The sequence below is a fragment of the Myodes glareolus genome, chromosome 17, assembly GCF_982192425.1.
Source record: "Myodes glareolus chromosome 17, mMyoGla1.1, whole genome shotgun sequence".
Lineage (NCBI taxonomy): Eukaryota > Metazoa > Chordata > Mammalia > Rodentia > Cricetidae > Myodes > Myodes glareolus.
This window is the reverse complement of record NC_142042.1, coordinates 58753024-58776999: the sequence shown is the minus strand read 5'-3', so window position 1 is coordinate 58776999 and position 23976 is coordinate 58753024. Positions and strand designations below refer to the sequence as shown.

Sequence of the window (23976 nt, the reverse complement as noted above, 5' to 3'; positions counted from 1 at the left end):
TAAGCGGAAGAGAGTTCTAATTGCGTACTGTCGCAGGCTATGGTCCATCGTTTTAGGGAAATAAAGGCAGAGACTTAAGAGGTTGGTCATATACACAGTCAAGAGCACAGAGGTGCAAATGCATCCATGCAGCCGGCCCGCGGCTTTGCTCCCCGTAGCTTTCTTCCCTCTCACACCTTCTTACCTTGATTAAGAACAGACATGCACAGGGGTCAACCTGTTCTACATACTTCCTTGTAAAGACTGTCTTCCCAGGAGATTTCAGGTCATGTCAAGACGATGGCTATCACTAACCAGCAGAGGGAGCTGTGTGACATCAGTTTCCTATCTGGGTTAGCAGTGAGGAAACTTATTCCTCCCTGGTGTCTAGTCCACTCGGCCCCAGGCTTGCCTCACTAGACCTGAATTCCATTTTGCTACAGTCACATGCACCAGACTTCCATCTTACTATTAGATTCTTGGGGTGTCCCCTCATTGTTTCAAATTCATCTGCCCCAGGAGGCTTTCTAGGAAACTGAACATAAATACTTACTGCTTTTCATACCGTATTGAGTGGGGCCTGGGCCTTGTCCTGTGACTGTCATTATTCATTGCTAAAGCTGACAGTTTCTACTTCCTTCATCCAGATAGAATACCGACCTCCCTTAGCACTTGACCGCTCTCGGGACACTGAGCCCCTTCCTGTCTAGAGCCCTTACCCAATGTCACGGTTTTCTCCCTCTACTAGACTATCAGCCTAGATTGGGGATGGAACACTGAGGTCAGAGCCCCGTGTTCAGCATCAAATACATTTTCTTAGCTTGCTTACTTCCTTTCTGTCAGATTGCATGTCTTTAAAATGAAAGCTTGTATCAAGTTTTCTGAAGGTTCCGGTCATATGTGTGGGACTCACACCAAGGGGAAACAGTTGCAGCGCTTGCCTCCCATCATCTTGTTAAGAAACAGGGGAGCAGGAGCCACTCACCCTCTTCCTTGAGCCGTGTGTTCTCACTCTGCTTCCCAAAGCTCACACTCCAGTATTTGGCGATCCAAGACCAAGCATCGCCTCTGACCATTGTCCTGCAGATGGTCTCATTCATTGGACATTCTGCTGGGCCCCCAGAAGCCACCCTTGTCTAGTGCCTGGCTCTACCTGGCACCCAGGACATGCACTGACTCTCAGCAAACCCTGCTGAAGTGGTGTCCAGTGTCTTTACTCACCTTGGCCCTCCCCTGCTTGAACACGCCTCCTCTGCACCATCTCTCTGGATGTCTGCCCAGCATGAATCCACCTGACTCGCCTTTCCAAGTCTTACCTATTTCTCGAAGCTTTCCTGGATGCCTTCTGCTCAGTTCTATTCTTTCAGTCATATGTACACCACACTTAAACCCAGAGGAAAAAGGAAGGAGACTCCCAGACTGGGGAAGGTGCCATTCTGTTTGAGCCTTTACTGCCTCCTTGTGGTAGTTTGCATTTAGTACATGGCTCCCTTGCATAGGCCTTTAACTACCACTCTCTTTAAATTGAGTAGGTAAGGGGGTCTTTGTTATTCAAAGCATTCTAAGGCCTTCTGGTTGTTAGGCTAGTTACACAAACCAGTTTCCTTTCTTTCCAGCCACCCTTGTTGGACCTTGGGAGACTGCTTTCCCCTGTCCAGTGGATTCAGTGAGGGATTTTAGTAGGCTGAAATCAAGACTGAAGATCCTTTCCCATACCCTACCAAAATCATTTCCTTCTGAGCTAATAGAACCTGCTATGGAAGGTGTTTAGTTTACCCAGGGATGATGGACACTCCCTCTGTACAAGCTGCCTGGGGATGTGTGCACCAGTCTTCAGCTGTGCTCAACCTGGATGCCCAGTGAGAACTTTCCCTTGTGTCATTACAGGTAGAGCATTTCCCCTTCCTTCTAGACAGTGGCTGCTGGGGCTATATCCTTAGTGACTGTCCAGCTCAAAGAATTTATGGATGCAGGAGTCAACACATAATCATATAACCAACTGTGGTTAGAAAGAAACCTTCCTTGGGATTTATGTTCCAAGGTAACTCTTCCTTTTATACCATAGAACATTGTCCAGTGAGCTGAACTGAGGGCTATCTGGGCCCGGCAGGGCAAAGAAAGCAGAAATAGACTACAGCAGAGCGTACACTTCCAGATGACCCTCTTTGCACACGTGAGACAAAGTGGACTTCCTGGGCTATGAACGGCCTGTTTGAAAGTGATGCTGTTTCCTGACATGTTAGTGGTCAGGAAAACACTCTTGGGTTTGGTTTGCTGTAAGGAGCTTCAGTGAGGTTTTGTCTCCTGATCCTAGCACAGGGGCTCAGTCCCAGCCAATGGCTGCCTGTGAACATTAATTAATGTGGGATGAGAAAGAAGTTTTGATGTTGGGTAAGACTTTAGTGTTGTCTGTGAAACCAAAAGGCAGGCAAGTTCATACCCCGTTGTGACAAGAGACAGTTTTATTCCCTCTATCCTGTGTCCCCACAGCTCCTTCAGTTTGATGGTGTCTGGTTGAGCAGACAAGGCCTCTTTCAACTGCAGGTTCTGTAGTCAGCGACTTACTCAGTTCTCCTGTAAGACCTCAAACCTGTTTTTACTGGGTTCCTATGCTCAGGGAAACTGAGGGACGAGAAGGAGAGAGAGGGGGAAGAAAGGTGCTAAGGCAATAGAAGGATGTGGGTGTAAGGCTCCAGGCCTTTTCTGTGGATACTCACACCCAATCCAGGCGCGCTTTCCCGAACTCGGGCCCACTAGAATGGACGACTGTCCTGAGGGTTTAAACAGACACACACAAAAGAGACCTTGCTCACTTACCAAAGAGTAAATGGCCACTTTATTAAACTCAAGTCGGGTATTTATACCAGTGGGCAAGGGGGTTCAAAAGGGCAAGGCCTTCTCCCATCAGGAGCAGGAGAAAGAGATTACAGGTGCCCTGTGCCTCAGGCAGAATCAGCTGGGAGGGGCCAGGCGTGTGGGGCCCACTGCTAGAACCTTGATTACAGGTGGAATCACCATAACAAAAGAGAGCCAAATTCTTCCTAAGCTATCCCCTCAAGCCAGTGCTAGTGCAGAATCTCCAGGGAGCCAGAGGTCAAACGGCCCCTGCAAATCACCAGGAAGAAGGGAAAAAGACCTTGGTACCTACATGTGGGCATGGTATATGGGGAAATGGAAGACAAGAGAAGGAGAGGCAGTTACATTTAGAAGGTAGGGATTGTAGATCTTCATTATCGGCTGAGGAGGAAGTACATTTAGGGGAATACATTAGAAAGAGACTCTCAGATCATCTTTGATGTCCAGGGCCATTTGTCACAGTGTGCGCACCCTCCCAGGTACCTCCTAAGGCTTGTCCTGGTCCTAAAGGGGCCCTTTTAGAGTTGATAAGAAGGGTAAGAAGGAGGGAGACCAAGGGAGGCAAGATTCTTCCCTCGAGGAAGAGTCTGTGTCCCAGGGCTCTGCTGGTACCACAGACAACCACTGTGAGCTCCACCACTCAGTGGGAGGAGGGTTTTAACTTTCTAAGACCACAGGCAACATGCTGTCTGTGACCTGGTGATGCTGAACCGAGGCACTCTAGGTCAATCAAACAGTCTGTGCTTGGGCCCCGTCTACACGGGAGTGAGATTCTGTTTCTGTTCTGGCTAAAGCCTTAACTGGATATGGAAAGGAAAGGCGGAAATGAGATTGACCAAACCAACCTTTTGCAGATTAGGCATTAAGTTTTTTTTATTTTTCTTTACCGCAAGCTTTATGAAGCCATGGAACTCTTCCCAGACAAGAAATGCTGTGGATCTCTGAGAGGGGAAGTGGAAACACTGACAGAACTCTAAGTCACACGAGGCTCCAGGCGGTTCAGCACCAGCAACTGAGCCTTTGGTAGCAGCTGAGGCACAGCCTCTGTTTTGCTGTGCAAGTGTTTAGGGCAGAGGGTTGTGGCTGGACCAGAGGCTGGCAAGGCTTCTGGTGACCTGAAGGCACGTTGGCCAGTATATCAAAAGGAAGTGTAAGAGTTGGGTTGTGCTTTCGACCTCTTTTTGAGGATCTGATGGCACCCAGAGTCATGTCCCTGCCATCGGCACATCACTGAGTCTTTGTGTTCAGTGTCCCCTTGTGTTGCTCCACTAGAGACCCGATCCACTCCGAAGTTTTCTCCCTGGCTTCCTCCCAGCTGACAGGCGGCTCATAGCCCAGGTCTTGCTGAGCTTTTTTGTAGGAGAAGGTGAACACACTATTTAACATTGTGACCACGTAGCGGTTTACAGGAGGCTGGTAGTTGTAGATTGGACGCAGCAGGAAGCTCACAGCTTCCAGCAGGAAGGCAAACCAGTACAGCAGGGGCAGAGGAAGGCTCCAACCTGAAGAGAGGCGGAGGCCCCAGTCCTTGCACAGGTTGTAAACTAAATCACACAAGCTTTGGTGAGGACTGTCATCTGAGATGTAGTAGAACTGCCCTTGGATGTTTGGTGACTTCCTGGGGTCTCGTAGGCCCCTGGCAGCCAGAATGTGTGCCCAGGCTGCATTGCTCACATATATTGAGTTGGTTATAGAGAATCTGGAAAAATTCTGAATAACGGCATTGTTTTTGAGTGCTCTATTCACTATGCCCCAAAGATGTTGGCTTCCTTCTCCATAGATGAATGGGAATCTTAAGGCGCAAGTATGCAAAGTGCCACCATCTTTCAGGGTGTGTCCATCGGCTGCCAGCACTGCCTTCTCAGCCATCTTCTTGCTGTATGAATATGGATCAGACCACGTGCTTTCGTGATTCTCCTCCTCGCAGGCATTCCGGATGATCTCCTTATAGGAGTTTGGTCCAGCCACGGATACTGAGCTGCAGTGGATGAAGACCGGTACACTGGCTTCCACACAAGCATCCAACAGGAGCTGAGTACCTGCTCACAGAAAGCTCGCCATTACCGACAGGAAATACACCAAAGGGCCCATTGTGGCCGTGACGTCACATTTATCTCCTCCTTGACCCTACTGGAAGGGCCGCTACAGATCCAAATGCCTTCTTACCTGATCTTGATTCAAATCGCCATTCCATAGCCACAGAATAACCCTAAAATTAGATTCTGGAAAGCAGGGATTTCTAGGTTTCTGAATTCATAGGACTCTCTCTCTCTCTCTCTCTGCATGTACTTACTTTTCAGTGCTAGAGATCAAACCAAGGTTCTTCCACATGTTAGACAAGGCCTGCCCCACTTAGCCACTGAGTCTTCGTTTGCTTTCTGTTACTGTGACGAACATCATAACCAGAGCAACTCGGGGAGGAAAGGGTTTATCTATGGCTTAGATGTTCCGATTTTCCTAAGTTTCACTGAGGAAAGTCACCCCAGGAACAAAGGCAGAAACCATGGAGGAATACTATTTACTACATTGCTTCCCATGTGTCCAGAAAGCTTACCCATAGAATGCCAGGACCACCTGCCAAGTGGTGAAAGCTCACAGTGGCCCCGGGCCCTCCTATATCAATCATTAATCAAGAACGTAGCCCACAGATATCCCCAGAGCCCAATCTGATGGAACCAACTCTGCAGTTGAGGGTCCCTTTTTCCAGGTGACTGCTATGTTTCAAGGCAGTACAAACTAAAGCCAGCATTTTTATTCTGGAAAATTATTCCTTTCTGTTTTCTAAAAACTAGTATCAACAAATTCCCGTTTAGTTTGGGGACGTTGCTCAGTGGTCAAGCCTTTGCCTTTTGTTGAAGTTTGATCCCCAGAAACAACAACAAAGTGTCATAAAGATTCCTCCCCCAAATAAAAGCAAAACAGCTACTTAGGTTCATGCATTTCATTTCATTAAAGGAGGGCCAGCTTTTAATCCAAAAATTCAAGGCACCATTTTCTCAGAAGTAGTGCAGAACTTACAGCATGCCTACTCAGGTGTACACATATAAGCCGTATGCATTTTTATTTTACTTTTCATGTAGAGTCTCATGACTGTGCAGTCCAGACTGGCCTGGAAGGTATGATCTTCCTGACTTAGCCTCCTGAGTGCTAGGATTACAGATGGGCACCAGTCCACCTGGGGATGCAGTATACACTCACAATTAGACACTAAAGACTGGTATTTTTTCTCATTTAGTAAAGACTAATACAGGATTGAGACTCCTAGTATTCGCAGCATCAGCCTGCAGGGCAGGGCATGAGCGAAGGACCTAGGTAGAACTCAAAGGAATCCTTCTGAGTTGGTAATGGAGAATACTCAAATAATTAGTTGATTTGGAAAAGGAGTCTGACTCACTAAATTTGGAGGTCACCTTGGAGTAGAGTGGTACTAAGAAGACTGACTTAGGGTTGGTGGGGCAGTCAGAGTGATCATGTTATATGGTAAAGTGCGTCATTAAAGTCTATTGGAAGCTACTTCCGGAGACACTAAGCATTTAGGGATGGGGATCTGAGGAAGAGCCTGTGCTCTGGCTAGGACCAGCCTTCAAGAGAGATTGATGCTGATCTGAAGAGATGGCATTGTGGAAATTGAAAAACTGTTGCTTTTAAGAAAACAAGTGCTGGGTTGTTTTTCTTGGCAGAGCCCCGTGGAGCAGCTGTGATGGCTCTCTGTAGGGGAAAGGTCAGGGTCTGCTTCAGAGAGGCAGTGGGTGAATGGACATCAAACATTTGGAGATGGAGGCCCATCACTTTGGCATGGAGGAGCAGTTGAACTTCCCTAGCAGTCAGAGTGTCATGGCTGTGACTTTATGTCTTTTCTCTCCTACTGACTACCTGTGGGGCCACTGTTCCCTCCTCTCTCAGTCCGGTGTCTTCTTCTGAACAATGGTTCCGAGTTCTGTTCGCTGGGCTGGCAAGCCAAGGCAACCCAGAGCAGAGCAGGTGTTCCACGATTGGCATGTCCCTTCCTGTCCTCATGCTATTTGGCCATTCAGATTTTCCCACTCACTCCATATCTTCCTGAGGTACTGTACCTTTCAGATTGATGTCCACGATGGTCTGTCTGGGAATGACACCTGAGATGTCAACAGCGGCTGCGGTATGGATGACAGCAGAGATGCCCTGGCAGGCTCTCTGCAGGCACTGGGCATCCAGAATGTCTCCCTTTAGCACAGTCACCTTGGCTTTTGTCTGCAGCTCTGAGGAACACAAAGCAAGTCATTGGGAAACCGTTCTGCACGGGATGGAAGTTTTCTGACAGAGTAGGCCCAGGCCTTCAAGGGCAGTCAGAGCCAGGGGATCCTGGGGAGGAGGCCTTTCTGCTGAAGGAACAATAAATGCACAGCAGTCAGAAGGCAACATTTGTAGGGAAGGCGGGAGCATCGTTTCCACCCCCATCCTTTTGTAGAAATGAATCTGATCAGTAAGATGTCATTTGTGCTTTGCACATGAAAACAGAGTTACGGAAATTCATAAACTCATTAAAGCAACCAGAGAAGTGGTGGTAGTCGAATGCAAAAAGGGAGAAGTAGGGTTTGATTGACAGAGAAGGGGAGTCACTTGTGGATTTGGGCTGAGAGAGAAGCAGAGGCAGAGTCCTGCTGTGGGAAGCTGTAACAGTGGTCTCAGGTTGTGAATGTCCAGGCATGAAGACGTAAGCGTAACCCGGACCAGGAACAGGTTCCTCAGACTGTGTCCTCCAGAGCTCCAGTGAGGAGGGCCCAGAAGCGGGAGGCACAAAGATGGAGAATTCAGCCCTGCCCTGATAGGACTGATGCTTTCTGGGTCTGTGCTGAGTCCCAGTAGAGAGTCAGCTCAATTACTAGGGGACGCTTGAGAGGCAATGAGAGAACTGAGAACAGGCTCCAGGGAGGGTTTAGGTGAGTATTTCTTATCAGATAGATACATTGTCAAGGAGGCCTCCTGCAAGGGGCCATACTACATTAGGGGCAATGGGTTATTTTCAGGTTCCTCTCAAATTTATAGGATGATACCGGCAATCACCATGTCACCTACATTAGTTCACAAAATCGACAGTGTGCCACATGCAGCCTGTACCAATGCCCCGCACTGGTTTGAGCGCCATAATTTATTTATGACTTTCTCAGTTCGCTGTCTCCTTTCCCAGCTACCTCATGAAGTTGGGATCCTGATGTCCCTGGCAAATGTTGGGGCAAGTGCAGAAAGCCCCAGGACGTGTCTACAGACACACATATTTCCAGTGACGGCTCTGGTGTTCCTCTGCCTCCTCCCAATCCATCCTCACTTCTCTATGCGCTCTAAAAGCAAGACTCCTTTGGAATCAACTCTCTTGCAACAAACCGGTCACTAAACTTTGCTAGGAATGCCAAAGAATACTTGGACAGAAGCAGAAGTAGGAATGTTGAGCAGGAGGAATCCCTGTTGGGATAGATTCCAGCCTCTGCTGAGTGTGTCTACTCTAGGCCCACGTCCCTTGTCAGGCAACCCCAAGAAGGCCTTGAAGTAGGGAAGGACTGGGGAAAAGCCTTCGGAATGGAGGCAGATATCAGGATCTGAGTCTCCTTCTGTGCGGTTTTTCCTCTGCTCTGCGTTGTTACTGACTTTAGATAGACTGGATCCAAAGGGTTGGTGTGCCAGGACCGGAGGAGTCCAGACATAGGATAAAGTAGACTCACACATCAATTCTTTGGGGAGTCCTGAGATAGCAGGAGGGGATAACTTGAGTGTTTTGTGGTAGAGCCACATCTCCCACCTTGTCCAAGACACCATGGACTTGGCAATTGTTCTTCCCTGCCACATCGTGGATCTGATGTTGTGCTGTGGGGCTGTGGGAGAAGAACCAGAGAGAAGCTACCACACCCCAGCCTTTGAAGGACAGACCACCAGATCAAGATCACTACCCTTCCTTGTCTTATTTTAGCTGCAGGATCATGGAGAAGTCAGTTGTCTTCTCGACTGTATGCGGCGCCAACTGGGATGATCTCTGTTGTGCCTCTTCACAGATCTACCTGTCTTTATTTGGGGACAAGAGAACCCTCCCCATCCCTAGTATGAGTTCATCAGCCTCCAGGTCACTTGCTGGATAACTCCTCCCTGTGTTTTGGAGTGAAGGACCTGAACAAGGCCCTAATCTCCTGCAGATCTCCCTCCTGTGCCAGCATGCGGACGATCCTCTGGCCCAGAAACCCTCCTGCTCCTGTCACCAGGCAGCTCCACCCAGGCATGGTCAACACAGGAAGCAAATCGCAGTGGGAGCAGGTGTGATGTCTGGTGATCCTGGGGAGGGGTAGAGAGAGAGATGCGATGGATTGGTACAGAGTCATGGAGTTTCTACTGTGATGGCATATTAGAAAAGAGGTGTCTCCTGACCACTTCCTTCATAACATCACTTCTGTGATTCCAAAGTGCATGGATCATCTTCAGAAGGTAAGCAGATCAGTTTTGCAGCAGACACCAGGTGTGCAACCTCTTATTCAGATCAGCTGTGACGCGGAGACACCTTCGGATCTCAGTGGTAGGCTGCACCCCACGGTCGCACCTCTTGTATTAGCTGCCACTTCCAAGGCCTGTACTGTCTTACCTGTGTTTCTGAGAAGCCTCACACACACTGGGGTCCTACAACCCCTCTCTGTATGTGTTTAGTTCCTGCAGCTTCCCATAGACTTCAGAGACCACAGCTTACATTGGTTGGCTTCTTATGAAGGATGCCACAAAGGATTTGGAGGAAGAGGTGCACAGGCTGAGGAATGAGAAACGGGAACAAGGCTTCTACATTCTTGCTTGATGTACCAACCTCCAAGATGCTGTGGGATGTCTTTCAATACACTGTAAATATGTGTTGTTCTCATTGGTTGATAAAAAAATAAAGCTTCTTTGGCCTATGGCAAGGCAGGATAGAGCCAGGTAGGAAATCCAAACAGAGCTCCCGGAGAAGAAGGGTGGAGTCTGCGAGATGCAAACAGCCACCCAAGGAGCAACATGCCAGGAGAATAATAAATGCCATGGCCATGTGGCAATACTTAGATTAATAGAAGTGGGTTAATTTAAATGTAAGAGCTAGCTAGTAATAAGTCTGAGCCATCAGCCAAACATATGTAATTGATATTTAGCCTCTGAATGATTATTTAAGAACTTGCAGGCAGGAGAGAATCCTCCATTTACAGTAAGAATGTCTAACTGTTTGGCTACCCAGAAGCTTAGGAGGCAGGGTCCTCCTGTGGCAATTAATAATCACGACAATGCCCCACAGGTCAATATAATGCAGGCAAATTGAGATTTCCTTTTTTGCAATGGTTCTAGGTTATGTTGTATACAACCAAGGCTAATCAAACATGGCCAAGGAGTATTCTCTCAGCGTGTTAGCTGTAATATTCCTTATTATTGTTTTTATTAACTTCTCTTTGTCCCCACTTCTTTGAGAAGCTCACAGGTAACTACAGAGTATGCACACGCTCACCAAAAAGACATGTCATTTTTTATTAGAATAAATGACTTCTGATGGTTTGTTGGTTGGTTTATTTAGACTGACAACAGTATGCTAACAAATCACCTTCTGGTAGAAACTCTCTAAGGCTTGTCCAATCTAGTTCATAGGCCCATGTAGTCATGGATATCTATGAATGCAGCCCAAGACAAAGTTGAGAATTTACTTAGAACATTATGAAAAGTTCATTCCATGTTTTGATTCCATTGTGAGGGTCTTACCCATGAACTTTGTTGGTGAGCAAGCCTGGTTGTGGTTTCAAATGGTTGGACATACCTGCATGGGAGGGGCTCGCGACCCTTCTGGTGGTTAAGGTGCACACAGACCCCAGTGTAGGTCCCACATGGGGTGACTTTGTGGAGCCCTCAAGCACAGAAGCACATGCTCTCTCCACAGAGAGCACATTCATTTCACCCATTCACACTTGGAACACTTCCTTCATATTACCTGAAAGTTGTGTACACAAAACTAGGTACATTCTTAGATTATAGAACTAGATAGGTGAATATTTTGCAATTAGATACATAGCAGTCCTATAAAAAAGTGAAGTACAAGAGAGGCAACCGTAATACGAGAAGCCCATTGCAGGATGACTGTGAGTTTTTCTCTTCACTCCACCCACCCTCGCTTTTCCAAGTAAAATGTCCCTTGAGACTCTATGAGTACCTTGGTTTGACAGTACCTCATAGGAGAGTATGCTCAGAGCAGACAGGCACCCCTTCCCATCACATATGCAGATATAGGAGACACATTTTGCTTGTATACAGTCTGTTTGAACTTTTCAGTTTCCATAATCTTATTTTTAACACCTTTGTTTCCTTTATTGAAAGTATGTTCTTTTCTCACATAATATATCCTGAGTATGGTGTCCCCACCCTTTACCCCTGTGAGCACCTCCGCCCTCCTATCTCATCTGGATCCACCCCCTCTCTGTCTCTCATTAGAAAGCAAATGGGTTTCTATGGAGTGATAATGATATGAAATATAATATAGTAAGATAAAACAAAAATCAACACATCAGAATTGAACAAGCAAATAATGAAAAGAGCCCAAGAGAAGGTACAAGAAACAGAGACCCACTAGTTTGTACACTCAGGAATCCCATAAAAACACTAAATTGGAAGCTACAATGTATTGCAAAGGGCAGGATTTTATCAAATATGTCTTTCACTTGCTTGGTCAGAGTTACCGCCAAGATATTTTGTATTATTTGAGGTTATTGTGAAGGGTGTTGTTTCCCAAATTTCTCCCTCAGTTCATTTTTCAATTGAATATCGGAGGGCTCTTGGTTTATGTGGCTTATCTACCTTGCTACTTTTCTGAAAGTGTTTAATAGCTTTAGGAGTTTTCTGGTGAATTTTTTTGATCACTTAAGTAGACTATTATCTGCAAATAAAGATATTTTGAGTTCTTTCCTATTCAAGATGTACCCCTTGATCACCTTCAGTTGTGTTGCTGTTCTAGTCAAGACTTTAGGTACTGCATTGAGTCGGTATGGAGAGAGTGGACACCATTGTCTTCTTCCATTTAAGTTGATGTTGGCTGTGGGTTTGCTATGAATTGCCCTTATTTTATGTTGAGTTACGTCCCTTGTGTCCCTGATCTCCCCAGGACTTTTATCATAAAGGGCTGTTGTTTTCTGTCAAAGGTCTTTTTTACACCTAATGAAATTGTCCTGTGGTTTTTAGCTTTCATTTGTGTATATGGTGGGTTACTTTTATTGACTTATATATGTTGAATTATTTCTGCATCTTTGGGATGAAGCCTACTTGATCATGTTCATGATCTTTTTGATGTGATCTTTGATTCAGTTGGCAAGTATTTTATTCAGATTTTTTTGCATCTGTGTCCATGAAGGAAATTGTTCTGTAATTCTGTTTATTTGTGGGACTTTAAGTGGTTTGGGTATTCTGTGTTAAAACTATCTGGCCCTGGGCTCTTATTTGGTTGGGAGACTTTTGATGGCAGCTTCTATTTCATTAGGGATTATGGGTCTGTTTAAATTGTTTGTCTTATGTATTGAGAAAATCCTTTTCATTTATTTTTTCTAATTTGTTGGAGTACAGGTTTTTAAAGAATCTTTATAATTCTCAGGATTTCCCTACTATCTGTTGCTATACTTTTTTCAGCTATAATTTTGTTAATTTGGATATTCTCTCTGCTTTTTGGTTAAGTTTGCAAAATTTTTGTTGTTGTTGAATGCCAGTTTTACTATGTGGTGGTCAGAAAGGATACAGCGTATTATTTAAATTTTTTTTGTATCTGTTGAGACTTGTTTTTTTGTCCAAGTATGTGGTCAGTTTTGAAAAAGTTCCAGGAGGTGCTGAGAAGAAGGTACATTCTTTTGTGTTTGAATGAAATGTTCTGTAAATATCTCTTAGGTTTATTTGGTTTATAAGGTTAGTTGACTGAGCATTTAACTGTTTAATTTTTGTCTGGATGATTTGTCTGTGGCTGAGGGTAGGTTATTGAAGTCTCCAAGTTTCAGAGTGTGATGGCCAATATGTGACTCAAGCTGTAGTAGTGTTCATTTTGAACTTGGGTACCTATGTGCTTAGATGTTGAGAACTGCAAAATCCTCTTGGTGGATTTTCCTTTGATGAATATGCCATGCCTTTCCTTCTATCTCATGATTAGTTGTGGTTTCAGGTCTATTTTGTCATCTATTAAAATGAGTATACCAGTTTGCCTCTTAGGTCCGTTTTCTTGGAATATCCCTTTCCATCCTTTTATCCTGTAGTGATGTCTATCTTTGATACAGAGATGTGTTTCTCGAATCAGCAGAAAAAGAACAATAGATTTTCATATCCATTCTGCTAGTCTGTGTCTCTTTCTTGTGAGATATTAATAAGCAGAGTTTGTTAATTTCTGTTATGTTGTTGTTGTTGGTGATGTGTGTCCTTCCCCTCTTTTGTTTTGCTGTTCTGGAATTATTTATTCCTTATATTTTCTTGGGTGTATTAAACTCCTTGGGTTGGGGTCTTCCTTCTATCACATTCTGCAGGGCTGAATTTATGGTAGATATTGCTTAATTATTATGGTTTTATCATGAGACATCTTGTTTTCTTCATTTATGGCAATTGAAAGTTCTTTGGATATGATGGATGGGCAGGCATCTCTGGTCTTTTAGAGAATCTAGAACATCTTTCCAGGCTCATCTGGCTTCTAGAGTCCCACTGAGAAGTCAGGTGTTGTAAACAGAGACTGCACTTTCTTTTCTTGACCACCCAGACCCGAATAATCACACAAAACTATATTAATTACAATACTGATTGGCCAATGACTCAGGTGTATTCCTAGATAGCTCTTACATCTTAAATTAACCCATTTCTATTAATATGTGTATCAACATGAAGCTGTGGTTTACCGGTAAGGCTCTGGCATCCTTCTTCTTTGGCAGCTACATGGCATCTGCCTGACTCTACCTTATTTCTCCCTGCATTCAGGGAGAAAGAGAGTCATAAAAGACAAGGCTAGCTATTTGAGTAAGAAACTGCTCTTTTCTGGAATGCTTGACTACTGGTAAGCTATATAAACTAGACATGCAAGATCCACAGAAAAATGACTGCTGAACTTGCCAAAAGAAGGTTTCTGTTTTATCAATGAAATTGTCAGCATTCTGCAGGACATAGAAGAAAGTAGTTGGCAAACTGCCAATACAGTCAGAACAGGTCTTCAAATTGCCTGCTTCACTGAAAAGTGTGCCAGGTATTAAGCATATATAGGCTGAAGAACGATGTCCCAATATTACCAAAAATCTTTGGGTGACTGTCCAGGCAGTCAGCTGCTTCTGTCAGTACTCACATTTTTTTTTTTGGAAGTTGCTTGCTTGTACTTCCCACTTTTTCAGTTAATATTACTTTCTTTTGGGTCTCTGAGATAGTTGAAGACTAGATAGTTATAGTTTTCCTTGTTTTCCTGGCACAGAAAGCAAGTTATGACAGAAAGTAAATAAGGTACAAGACTTTGGACTCAAAAGATGGGATAGAAATGAAGCATTTTCTCTGAATTTTTCAAATCCATGGTGTACTAGACATTGTTGATGTACTTATTGTATGTATATATTATATAGTTATTGTACTGATTGTATATGGGTTTTCTTTTATTAGTTATAGCCTTCTTTTTATTTTAGACAAAAGGGAAATGTAATGGCATATCATTTTTATTTTAATAAATAAAATTTACCTGAAGATCAGAGAGTAAAACAGCCCTAATGGTCAGCCTTACAGACCAGGCAGTGGCAACACACACCTTTAATCCCAGTAGCCACAGTAGTTGCCATAGAAACTGGGCAGTGCGTGCCTTTAATCCAAGGGGTAAACACCTTTAATCCCAGCCCTAAAGAGGATTAAAATGGGAGAAGACAGTTCTCAGACACAGTCTCCTTCTGAGAGTCTTAGAGGCAAGATAATTTTTGGACTGAGGTTGAGGTAAGAGCCAGTGGCTGACTGCTTTACTTTTCAGGTCTTCAGGTTGAACACAAATTTTTCTCTCTAAGTTTTTATTAGGTGTACTTCAAGGTGTTATTTTTAATCAGTCTGCTTTTCTCTGTTGTTTGTTCTTTTCCTTCACGACTTTTAATACCTTTTCTTTGTTCTACATGTTTGGTATTTTGATTATTATTTGCCAATGGGACTTTTTCTTCTGGTTCAGTCTATTTGGTGTTCTGTGAGCTTGTACTTTAATAGGCATCTCATTCTTTAGGTTATAGAAATTTTCTTCATTATTTTATTGAAAATATTTTCCATGCCTTTGACCTGGATTCTTCTCCTTCATCTATTCCTATTATTCTTAGATTTGATCTTTTCATAGTGTCCCAGATTTCTTAAATATTTTGTGTTGGGAGATTTTTAGATTTAACATTTTCTTTGTTATTTTGTCTTCAATTCTGACATTGTTTCTTCTATCTCTTGTATTCTGTCAGTGAGGCTTGCCTTTGATGTTCCTGTTTGAGTTACTAAATTTTTCATTCATATTTCTCTTAGTTTGGATTCTCTCTCTCTCTTTTTAAGCACACATAGGGACAGTTGGGTGGTCCCTATTCTCCAGGTAAATGAAACAAGTTTTGTACAGCTAGCATACATCCCACTTTCCAAAAATTCTGTGTATGATTCTTCCTTGTGTAGCTATGCAGCCTGCTTGGACCCCATGTTTGCCTCGGTTGGATTAGGTCTTGCTTTGATCTCACTGGTAATGCTCCATTCCTCCTAGGCAAAGAGAATGTTTACTCTGTGGTTTTGTGTTTTGAAGCATGAATTCTTTCTCTTTCTTGTTTTTTTTTAAACAGATGTTTAAAGTAAAGGGATTATTTTGACTTTGGAACAGCATTGCTAGCTAGTTTGGACATAGGAACTCATACATTTTGAACCACAGAATGTCTGTCTCTTAGTCCACGGGGGTATGGGGTAGGTTTGAACATGAAATGTACTCTGTAGGTGCCTGTGTTTGAACCATTGGTACACAGCTGATTGCACTGTCTGCAAAAGCTGTGGGAAATTTAGGAAGCCTTGATGGAGTAAGAGGATCATTGGGGACGACCCTTGACATGTTAGAGCCCAGTGCCACCCCCTGCTCACTCTCTCCTTCCTGACTGCAGGGGTAATGGAACTAGTGGACCTTCTCCTCTGTGGCCACACCTTGCCTAGCAGGATAGCGTGCATCTTCTGGAGCCATGAACCTAAACAAACCCTTCCTTCCTTAGGTTCTTCTTGTCAGATGTTCTGTTACAACCATGAGACAAGTTTGGAATACAACAGGAAGCCACAGAGACAGGTTTGGGATGCAGCAAGAAGCTGCACAGACAGGTTTGGGATGCGGTAGGAAGATACACAGACAGGTTTGTACCATAGCAGGAAGCTGCACAGACAGGTTTGGACCACAACAGGGAAGCTACATTCTAGAACTCCCCAGACTCAATGTGCTGGTAGAAAAGGCTTCTGCCACACTCTGGTGGAAGAATGTATGTGAGTTGAATTTAGAATTCTAGGATTTCACTAGTTGAGCATAGACATATTTGTTACTTTGGAGAAGTCTTTTTGGGTGTGTCTTTTAATTCCCTTTTGACTTAATGCAGTGAAACACAAACAAGGGGCTTCCTCCTATAAATTGGTGCCCATGTAGCCAACTAAAATCCACATAGAAACCTGAGAAATCTTAAAAATTAATTCTAGGGGGCTGGAGAGAAGGCTCAGAGGTTAAGAACACTGACTTTTCTTCCAGAGGTCCTGAGTTCAAATCTCAGCAACCACAAGGAAATTACCTCTGTAAGGAAGTCTGGTACCCTCTTATGCATGAAGGTGTACATGGACACAAACTGAATAGATAATAAATGTTTTAAAAAATTACTTCTAGACACAAAAGAACAGAGTTAAGCATGGTTTACTAGCAACATTTTCTTGGATGGGCTTTGTTTGCTAGAAGCAAGCAGAGGCATGGCTTCTTTAAGAGAAGTTTACCTGATTCAGTGGGAGCAGGAAAAAACTGCACTGTTTTAAAATGCCGACTTTCTGGGCTCTGCCAGCATGAACTCTGACTCTTTCAGGCAGGAGATCTGGATGGGGTTTGTGACACACTATTGCAGCTTGCTTGATGGCAAGGTGGACCAGCTGTGTGCCTGAAATTGGGGCAGTGTGTATGACTCTTAGAGCAGTGAGCAGCTCCTCCATGTTGGAATCGGAAAGGCAAGCACGAAGTACTGTATGTAGCCTAGTAATGTCGCAGCTTACATTATTAACCCCTTAGCATTTTAAGAAGAATTTCTGGTCAGAAAATAATTACAGATACTCAATAGAGACAAATCCAGATGAATCATAGTGTTGGGTAAATGTATGTAGGCTTGGAAGACAGAAGAAAAAGAGTATAGAGAGCCATAAAATAAAGTTAATGCTTTAAAAAAACAGGGAAAAGTCTTTAAAGAGACAGAGTACAGACAGTCACAGATTAAAAGAAGTAAAGAAAATAAGCCATGCAAATATGGAAAATTCACAGAGAGTCCAGATTATGTATATTATTGTGTTATCTTTGAATTTTTTGACTATGAAGGAGCTAAGTATAGAGAGACATTTCACTGTATAGGCTGCTAAGTTAAACCAACATAAAGGTATCTTGATTCCAAATATGTTGCTTTGGAAAAGAGGTTCTTCTTTTGTTTTAACAGAAGATAAAAACCTGTGGATTTCTTCCATACCAATATGGTTTGAAAGACCATATCCTCCTGAAAGGTTGCCATGAACACCCTCAAGAAATTGCTTCACCCAACTGATGACTGAAATGAACTTAGCACACAGGATACACCATGAAAGACCTGATTAATAGCACCCCCAAATAGCAGGAAGCAGTATGGACAGAACAATACCCATATTCTCAAATATTGTTTATAATTGTTTGTTTACATTTAAAGGGGATATATTATAGAGATGAATAATTTGCATTGGTATGGATTTTGGCTTATTGATACAAATTTAAGATCAATTTTGTTATATGAATATGATCTTCTGATCTTGATTAAGGTATGTGTTTCTGTAGCTCATTTAAAAATGTAGTGTATAATTAAGAAATATAAGTTAATAGATACTCATCTTTAATAGTCAAGCTTATAGTCATATTAGTTAGATTTTCTAGATGTCTAGAGACATAGTTCAGTCAGATAGGTATTCTTCAAATATTTCAAAGACCTTCAGAGTATGGCATTTGAAATATTTAAGAACTTAAAACTTTTCATGACAGCAAGACACATCTGATCCTATCAGCACCAACTACTTCACGAGGATGATGGGCATCGAAGAGGCTCCTTGTGGAGTTTGCTATCTATTTGGGCAAGAAACTGCTCCTACTTGGACTGCTTAACTGGACATTCAGGACCCGTAGGGAATGACTAATGAACTTGCCTAAAGGTGAGATGGTCCTTTGGGGTTCCTGCTTCATGAAAGACTCTGCCAGACATTCTGCAGGACATAGAAGAAAGTGACTGACAAATCGCTAATATAGGTGGAACTGTCTTTGAAATTTCCTGCTTTGTGGAATAGTCTGCTGGATACTATGGGCCTGTGGGCTGAAGACTGAATGCACCAATGGTATGGAAGAACTTTGGGTGACTGTCCAGGCAAGCAAGATGTCTCTGTCAATTCTAGAGTTTTGAAAGTTGCTCACAGTGTACTTTTTGTTTACTTAGGTAATAGTTTATCCTTCTGAAGCCTTTGATGGAGTTGAAGAATTTAGAGTTATAGTTATAGTTTTCCTTAGTTATGATAAAAGATGAAGTAGATATAAATATTGCAACTGTAATTCTTGCTTGATACCTGTTTTGGTATATGTGATTTTACTATGTTAAAATTAAAACCTTCCTTTTTTATTTAAACAGAAAAGGGGAAATGATATGGGAGGTTCTTCTGTCCATGTGTTGCTTTTATTGGTTAATGAATAAAGAAACTGCCTTGATCTGTTGATAGGTAGAACTTAAGTAGGTAGGGAAAACTAGACTGAATGCTGGGAGAAGGAAGGTGGAGAGGGTGATACCATGGTGCTGCCGCCAGAGTAAGATATGCTGAAACTTTGCTGGTAGGCCACCACCTAGTGGTGATTAATAAAAATGGGTTAAATTAATATGTAAGAGTTAGCCATTAAGAAGCTAGAGCTAATGGGCCAAGCAGTGATTTAATTAATACAGTTTCTGTGTGATTATTTCTAGTCTAAGCTAGTCAGCAGGCCAGGACGAACAAGTGACTCCCTTATACACATGTGGGTCCCAGGGACAGAATTCAGGTTACCTGGTCTGGCAACAGGCACTTTTACCAACTGAGCCATTACTTTGGAGTAGCCTGAATGGTTATTTTAGCAAACAGGGATGGGGATTCCTTAGGATCAGTTAGTTAATTGCCTCTTTTCTTTCTTGGGCATGAAGTATAAACCATAAACTCCATATATTCCTAAGGAAATGGAAAACGTGAACAATCATTATAGGGTTTCCTATGCATTGCCTGTGGGCTACTGGAGGCTTCCTTTCACATATGCTCTCCAAATCAGGAGGTTATAAATAAAGTCTGTGTAGTTGCCTTGTTTGATTTCCACTAACAGGCAAGAAAAGGCCTGGGAGACAGGCCTGGGAGGCTTGCCTATTCTTCTGTTTGTCCTCTGACCATTTGCTTTTCTCCCCGCCTCTCTGAGCTCCATTCCCAACTCAGCTCACTAACTAGAAAACTCTCCACATTACTCCTCTTCAGCGTTCCTTGAGAATCTGGATACTTCCACTCCCTCTGCTCTGGTTGCAGAGGATGCACAACCTGCCAACTCAGGATGGGTAGTCTAGTGCCAGGCTCTGTGATTTTCTCTTCAGAGTCCCCAGTGACTTAGAGGTTTTAGTTCACTGCAGCCCGTCTGAGCTTTCAAAGTCAGCACCTCTGACTCAAAGCACATTCCAATGTGCTTCCATTTACCCCTGCCTGTGTGGGACGCAGGCAGGATTTACTCACTCTGCCTACATCTGGTGCCCTGCTTGTCCCAAGTAGCAAGAAATTGCTTGTCTTGGACACTATTGAGAGGGGGTGGCAATGTATCCCCATGTATGCAAAGATGGCTGACTATGTTACCAATATACAGCAATGCTCAGGGTAACAATGCTCAGGGTAACAGTCCGTCTAGCATATGGACTGCAAAAAAGCTTCAAATCCACCAGCTCCTGGAAGACACTGGACAAATCCAGGAGTTTTATAGGAAAATGGACACACAGTGTCTGGGACTGGAGACCGTGAGATCATTGTAGGTAGCTTGATGCTGTAATTTTATTCGCAACACGCTCCACACCACAGGACAAGTTATCTGAACAAGGGATGGTACAGATCCATATAAGGTTCCATAATGTCCTGAACAAATTACTAGCTGGGATAGAGCTATCTCGTGGTTCAGATCTCTACCTCATTTATAGCCCCGGAGGAGAGTTCACTCTGTAAATATATGGTGGAGCCAGGTACAAGGCCGAGCAAGCCAATACCGTGTAAAGGTGAAAGGTTGCTGTGTTCCCTGCCAATCGTCAGTCCAGATCCTGCATGGTGAGGAATTTCACAAGTCATCAATGTAGCTTTTGATATCTGACCCGTGGGAGGCTAGCATGCAGGAGGGCCAGAAACAAGCCCTGTGTCAGTTCTAAGGTTCTCTTCATATGTTATCCATTGGCTACCATTTTATTCTTTTTGTTCTTGCTCTCTCTCTCTCTCTCTCTTTCTCTCTCTCTCTCTCCCTCTCTGTTCTTTCCCCTTCTGCCTTCTCTTTTTCTTCTCCATAACCCACTAAATAAATATTCAACCTCACTCTGCATGGCATGCCTATCCATATCTCTGTCTCTTGCCCGCCACCATGTGGACCCCTGCCTGGGACGAGCCCCCTTCAGAGACCTGTGGCATGGTCTCATGGCATGCTCACCTGTATGTCTCTCTTTGTGGCCTCTGCAACCACTTGGGAAACCACACCATACCTGCCTGGGACTGGCTGTTCACTGCCAGCCACCACAGGGCCCACTGCCACTGCTCAGGGATCTGCAATATTTCTGCTGCTGCAGCTGCCAGGGATCCGCAGCATTTTTACTTTTACCATTACATCACGCCTAATAGGTCTCTGTCTCTCACCCACTGCGTGGCTCCCTACCTGTGAATGGCTGTATTTGTGGCCCGCCATGGTCTCTTGCCCATTGCCCATGCCACCACTCGGGGACCTGTGGCATTTTAGTTTTACCATAACAGTAAGACCCATAGGGATAGGAATGCCCAAGCCAGTTGGAACATACTAACATGGAGCCCAATGATCTTTCTTTATGACCATTGTCTTCTTTCAGTCTTGCCTCCTGCAAATTCAGGCAATACTCATTTTGAACCCAATTTATATATGAGCACAAGTTTTTGGTGTGAAGCTCTCTGGTGTTCTTCTGGAGTCTAGAGAGACCTGTGGAATGATCAGTAAGTTAAAGAACAAGCATAGTCAACAGGGAGAGGTCCCCTGAACCAGTAGGCAACTCTGTCTAGTATGCTGGAGATTCCCCAGAGAAGGTAGCCTGAGACAAGAGGAAGTGGTTGAGAAACCTCTACAGGGAGTGGGAGGTGCTGCCAGAAGGGCTAGTCCTGGAGGAACTAGGCTGGGCAAGGACCCAGAATGAGGAGCAGGGTCCCAAAAGCCAGTAAAAGTGTCAGCTTCCTCCTTTTTTTCCCTCCCTCCATATGCTCCTCTCTCCCCTTTTCTTCTATATATAGTATAATGATTAAAATTTTTGGCCGTAGACTCCCAGTAACATTCTGTTTCTTGATTCTCCTCATGATTTTGCAACTTGCTCATGTTCAGCAATACTTTAAATTCATAATTATGTTAAAAGTATTCTGCCTCTTTCTTCCTTGTGCCAGCTATTTGATAAAAATCTGTGTATGCTGTACCTTATTTTTCTCTTTATTTACTCTGAGTTGCCTACCTGATCACATACTGTTGGCATATGGGTGAAATATGGCATGCCCGCTCAACACAGAAATGAGCTAAATGACACTCACTGGTGGCATTTATAAGGGCAGTGCCATCAACTATGGAGCACACATGGAGGTGGTGAACTGAGAATCTTTGTATAGTGAGTGAGTAGGGAGCTGAGAAGTGTTAGCAGAAGACACACCTGCTCCTTCTCCTGTTGGTAAATTGATATGCACTGTTTATACATATTGGGAGCCAAATCTGAGATCATGACTCCTCCAATTTTAGACTCAAGCATTTGTCTCAAACGTCCTTCAAGAGCCCTTCCCCAGACAGACTCCCTCTCTCTCACCCCCGTGATGAGGAGAAAATAGAACAGAAAACAATTAAAGGTATTCAAGCCGTTGAGTCCTCTAGAACAGAGGGTTGAGAACAGCTAGGGCAATCATTGCCAACAGAGGTTATGGCTTGTCTCATGGTATAAAGATACCTCCTGGGGGAACAACAAACAAGAAGCTCACTTATGTACCAGAAACTTTCCTACAAGGCACAGGATAAGTTACTTTGTATTGCTGTCAGGAGATTTTACTGCTGAAGCAATTTACAAAAGAAAACATTTAATTAAACTTACTTTGTTTCCAGGGGTTGGAGATCTGGATGGCAGCAGGTGCAGCAGAGAGAGCTCCCTTCTAGATCTGCAAAGAGGAAGTAGAGGCTGCATTAGCAGCAGCTGCTGCTCAAAGTCCACTCTCAGAGACACCTCCTCCAAGAGGCCATAAATCCTACCCCCTTTCCAACATTTCCACCAATGGGGACCAAGGATTCAAACATGTGAGCCTATGGAGCCTTTCTCATGCAAAGTCACCAAAACTGTCAAGCTTTGGCATGGCTGTCTCAGCAGGGCCTCTCTAATCAGTAATACCTGTGTCTTAAGAGACTTATTTGAGATTACATTTGCTTTCTCTCTCACTTGGGCTACTCTTGTCCTTCCTACTGGATAATGCAAGCCCCTGATTTGACGATGTTTCTTTGCCACTTCTCTCTGCTTGGCTACTTTTTATTTGTAATTTTAGTCTTGCTAGCTATATATAAAACCACTCGTTCAATACTGAAAGAATAATAGAGCATTTCACTATATGGAACATTATTGATGTAGTTGTCAAAATCAACAAGATGATGTTTCTGTTTTTGAAGATGTTATTATAAAAAAAACAAAAGGGAAAAATGAAGAGTTAGAGAAAGGAGTATGTCTGGCATTGCCATTGTGCGGCTGAGCTGGGAACTTGACAAGTGAGCTGGGGGTGTAATGTGATGATTAAAGCCTCACCCCATGGAAGCTTGGCCTTTCATTCCCAATGCTTAGGAAAACAATGGGAGCAAATGACTTTTTAAAACTTCAACAAAGGGTCAACATGTAAAGATTTGCTGGCGCTCTGTTTTTTTTGTTTTTTTTTTTTTTTCGGCCGCTTTTTCCTAATTGTAGAGTTCTCTGTCCATGTTTACTTGGGAGTTCCTTTATCTTAGTTGACATGTGCTCAGTGTGACGTCTTGCAATTATCAGACTTTTATAGGAGAAATCAATGTGTGAAAAAAAATTTAATGAAATCCAAGCAACAGCAAGGTTTGCCTAGGGAATTGCAATAGGCAAAACTCTTACAGTTGTCAGGGTCCGATGCTAGCCCAGACGCTCACTTATTTCTCTTGACCAGACCCCAACATAAACTATTTCTCTCTGGACTGCCGTAAGGCAGGGAAATAAAGACACAACTCACATGGCTTTATCAGGAGGGAGATTCTCAGTGATCCCTCATGAAGACCTGAGTTCACATCCTGAGGAATTCCTCTTATTTATTCTCCAAACAGTCTTTATACCAAAACTTAACTTAGGGGACATACATTAGTATTCTGTCTCTTAGGTAACCAGGTGAATGGCTTTCAGTCACGTCCACAACTACCTGTCTGCTGTGTATGCTATCTGTCACTTAGGTTTGAATAAGCATTTCTATCAGGTATCCTCCAAATTACAAAGGAGGAGCAACAACATTCTGATCTTTTGTTAGGTTGCGATGGCCTGTCTGGTTGGCTACATGACCATCCTCAGGTGAGGCCTATGGCTGTAGAGCCTGGCTGCCACACCATATAGAAATATGGGCTTAAAATCCACTCTCTCTTATTAATTTTAATAAAACCTATGCTTCTGC

The 23976-nt window shown here is 43.6% G+C and overlaps 1 protein-coding gene across 4 annotated transcripts; it reads right to left on the bottom strand.

The window, feature by feature from the left end:
• Window positions 1-3681: 3681 nt before the first annotated feature.
• Window positions 3682-22552, bottom strand: LOC148119426 (NADPH-dependent 3-keto-steroid reductase HSD3B3-like). Of its 4 annotated transcripts, XM_087897707.1 has the most exons (6): window positions 22407-22532; window positions 10616-10786; window positions 9437-9595; window positions 8936-9132; window positions 6909-7073; window positions 3682-4874 (listed from the first exon to the last, which is right to left on the bottom strand). In XM_087897707.1, the coding sequence occupies exons 4-6, from the start codon at window positions 9078-9080 to the stop codon at window positions 4063-4065; spliced, it is 1122 nt and encodes a 373-aa protein (XP_087753833.1). In that variant the 5' UTR covers window positions 9081-9132; window positions 9437-9595; window positions 10616-10786; window positions 22407-22532; the 3' UTR covers window positions 3682-4062. The 4 variants fall into 4 exon arrangements, with proteins under 4 accessions (XP_087753833.1, XP_087753834.1, XP_087753832.1 ...); XM_087897708.1 differs by lacking the exon at window positions 9437-9595; XM_087897706.1 differs by lacking the exons at window positions 9437-9595; window positions 10616-10786 and having other exon boundaries at window positions 22407-22552.
• Window positions 22553-23976: the final 1424 nt, after the last annotated feature.

Excerpts from the sequence above, each read along its gene's own strand:
- LOC148119426 (XM_087897706.1), bottom strand. The coding sequence starts at position 9,080 with ATGCCTGGGTGGAGCTGCCTGGTGACAGGAGCAGGAGGGTTTCTGGGC. Across the intron at positions 7,074-8,935 it reads ACACAGGGAGGAGTTATCCA|AGCTGCAGACAAAAGCCAAG; the intron begins GCAAGTGACCTG and ends TGTGTTCCTCAG. Across the intron at positions 4,875-6,908 it reads CGTGGACATCAATCTGAAAG|GTACTCAGCTCCTGTTGGAT; the intron begins GTACAGTACCTC and ends TTCTGTGAGCAG.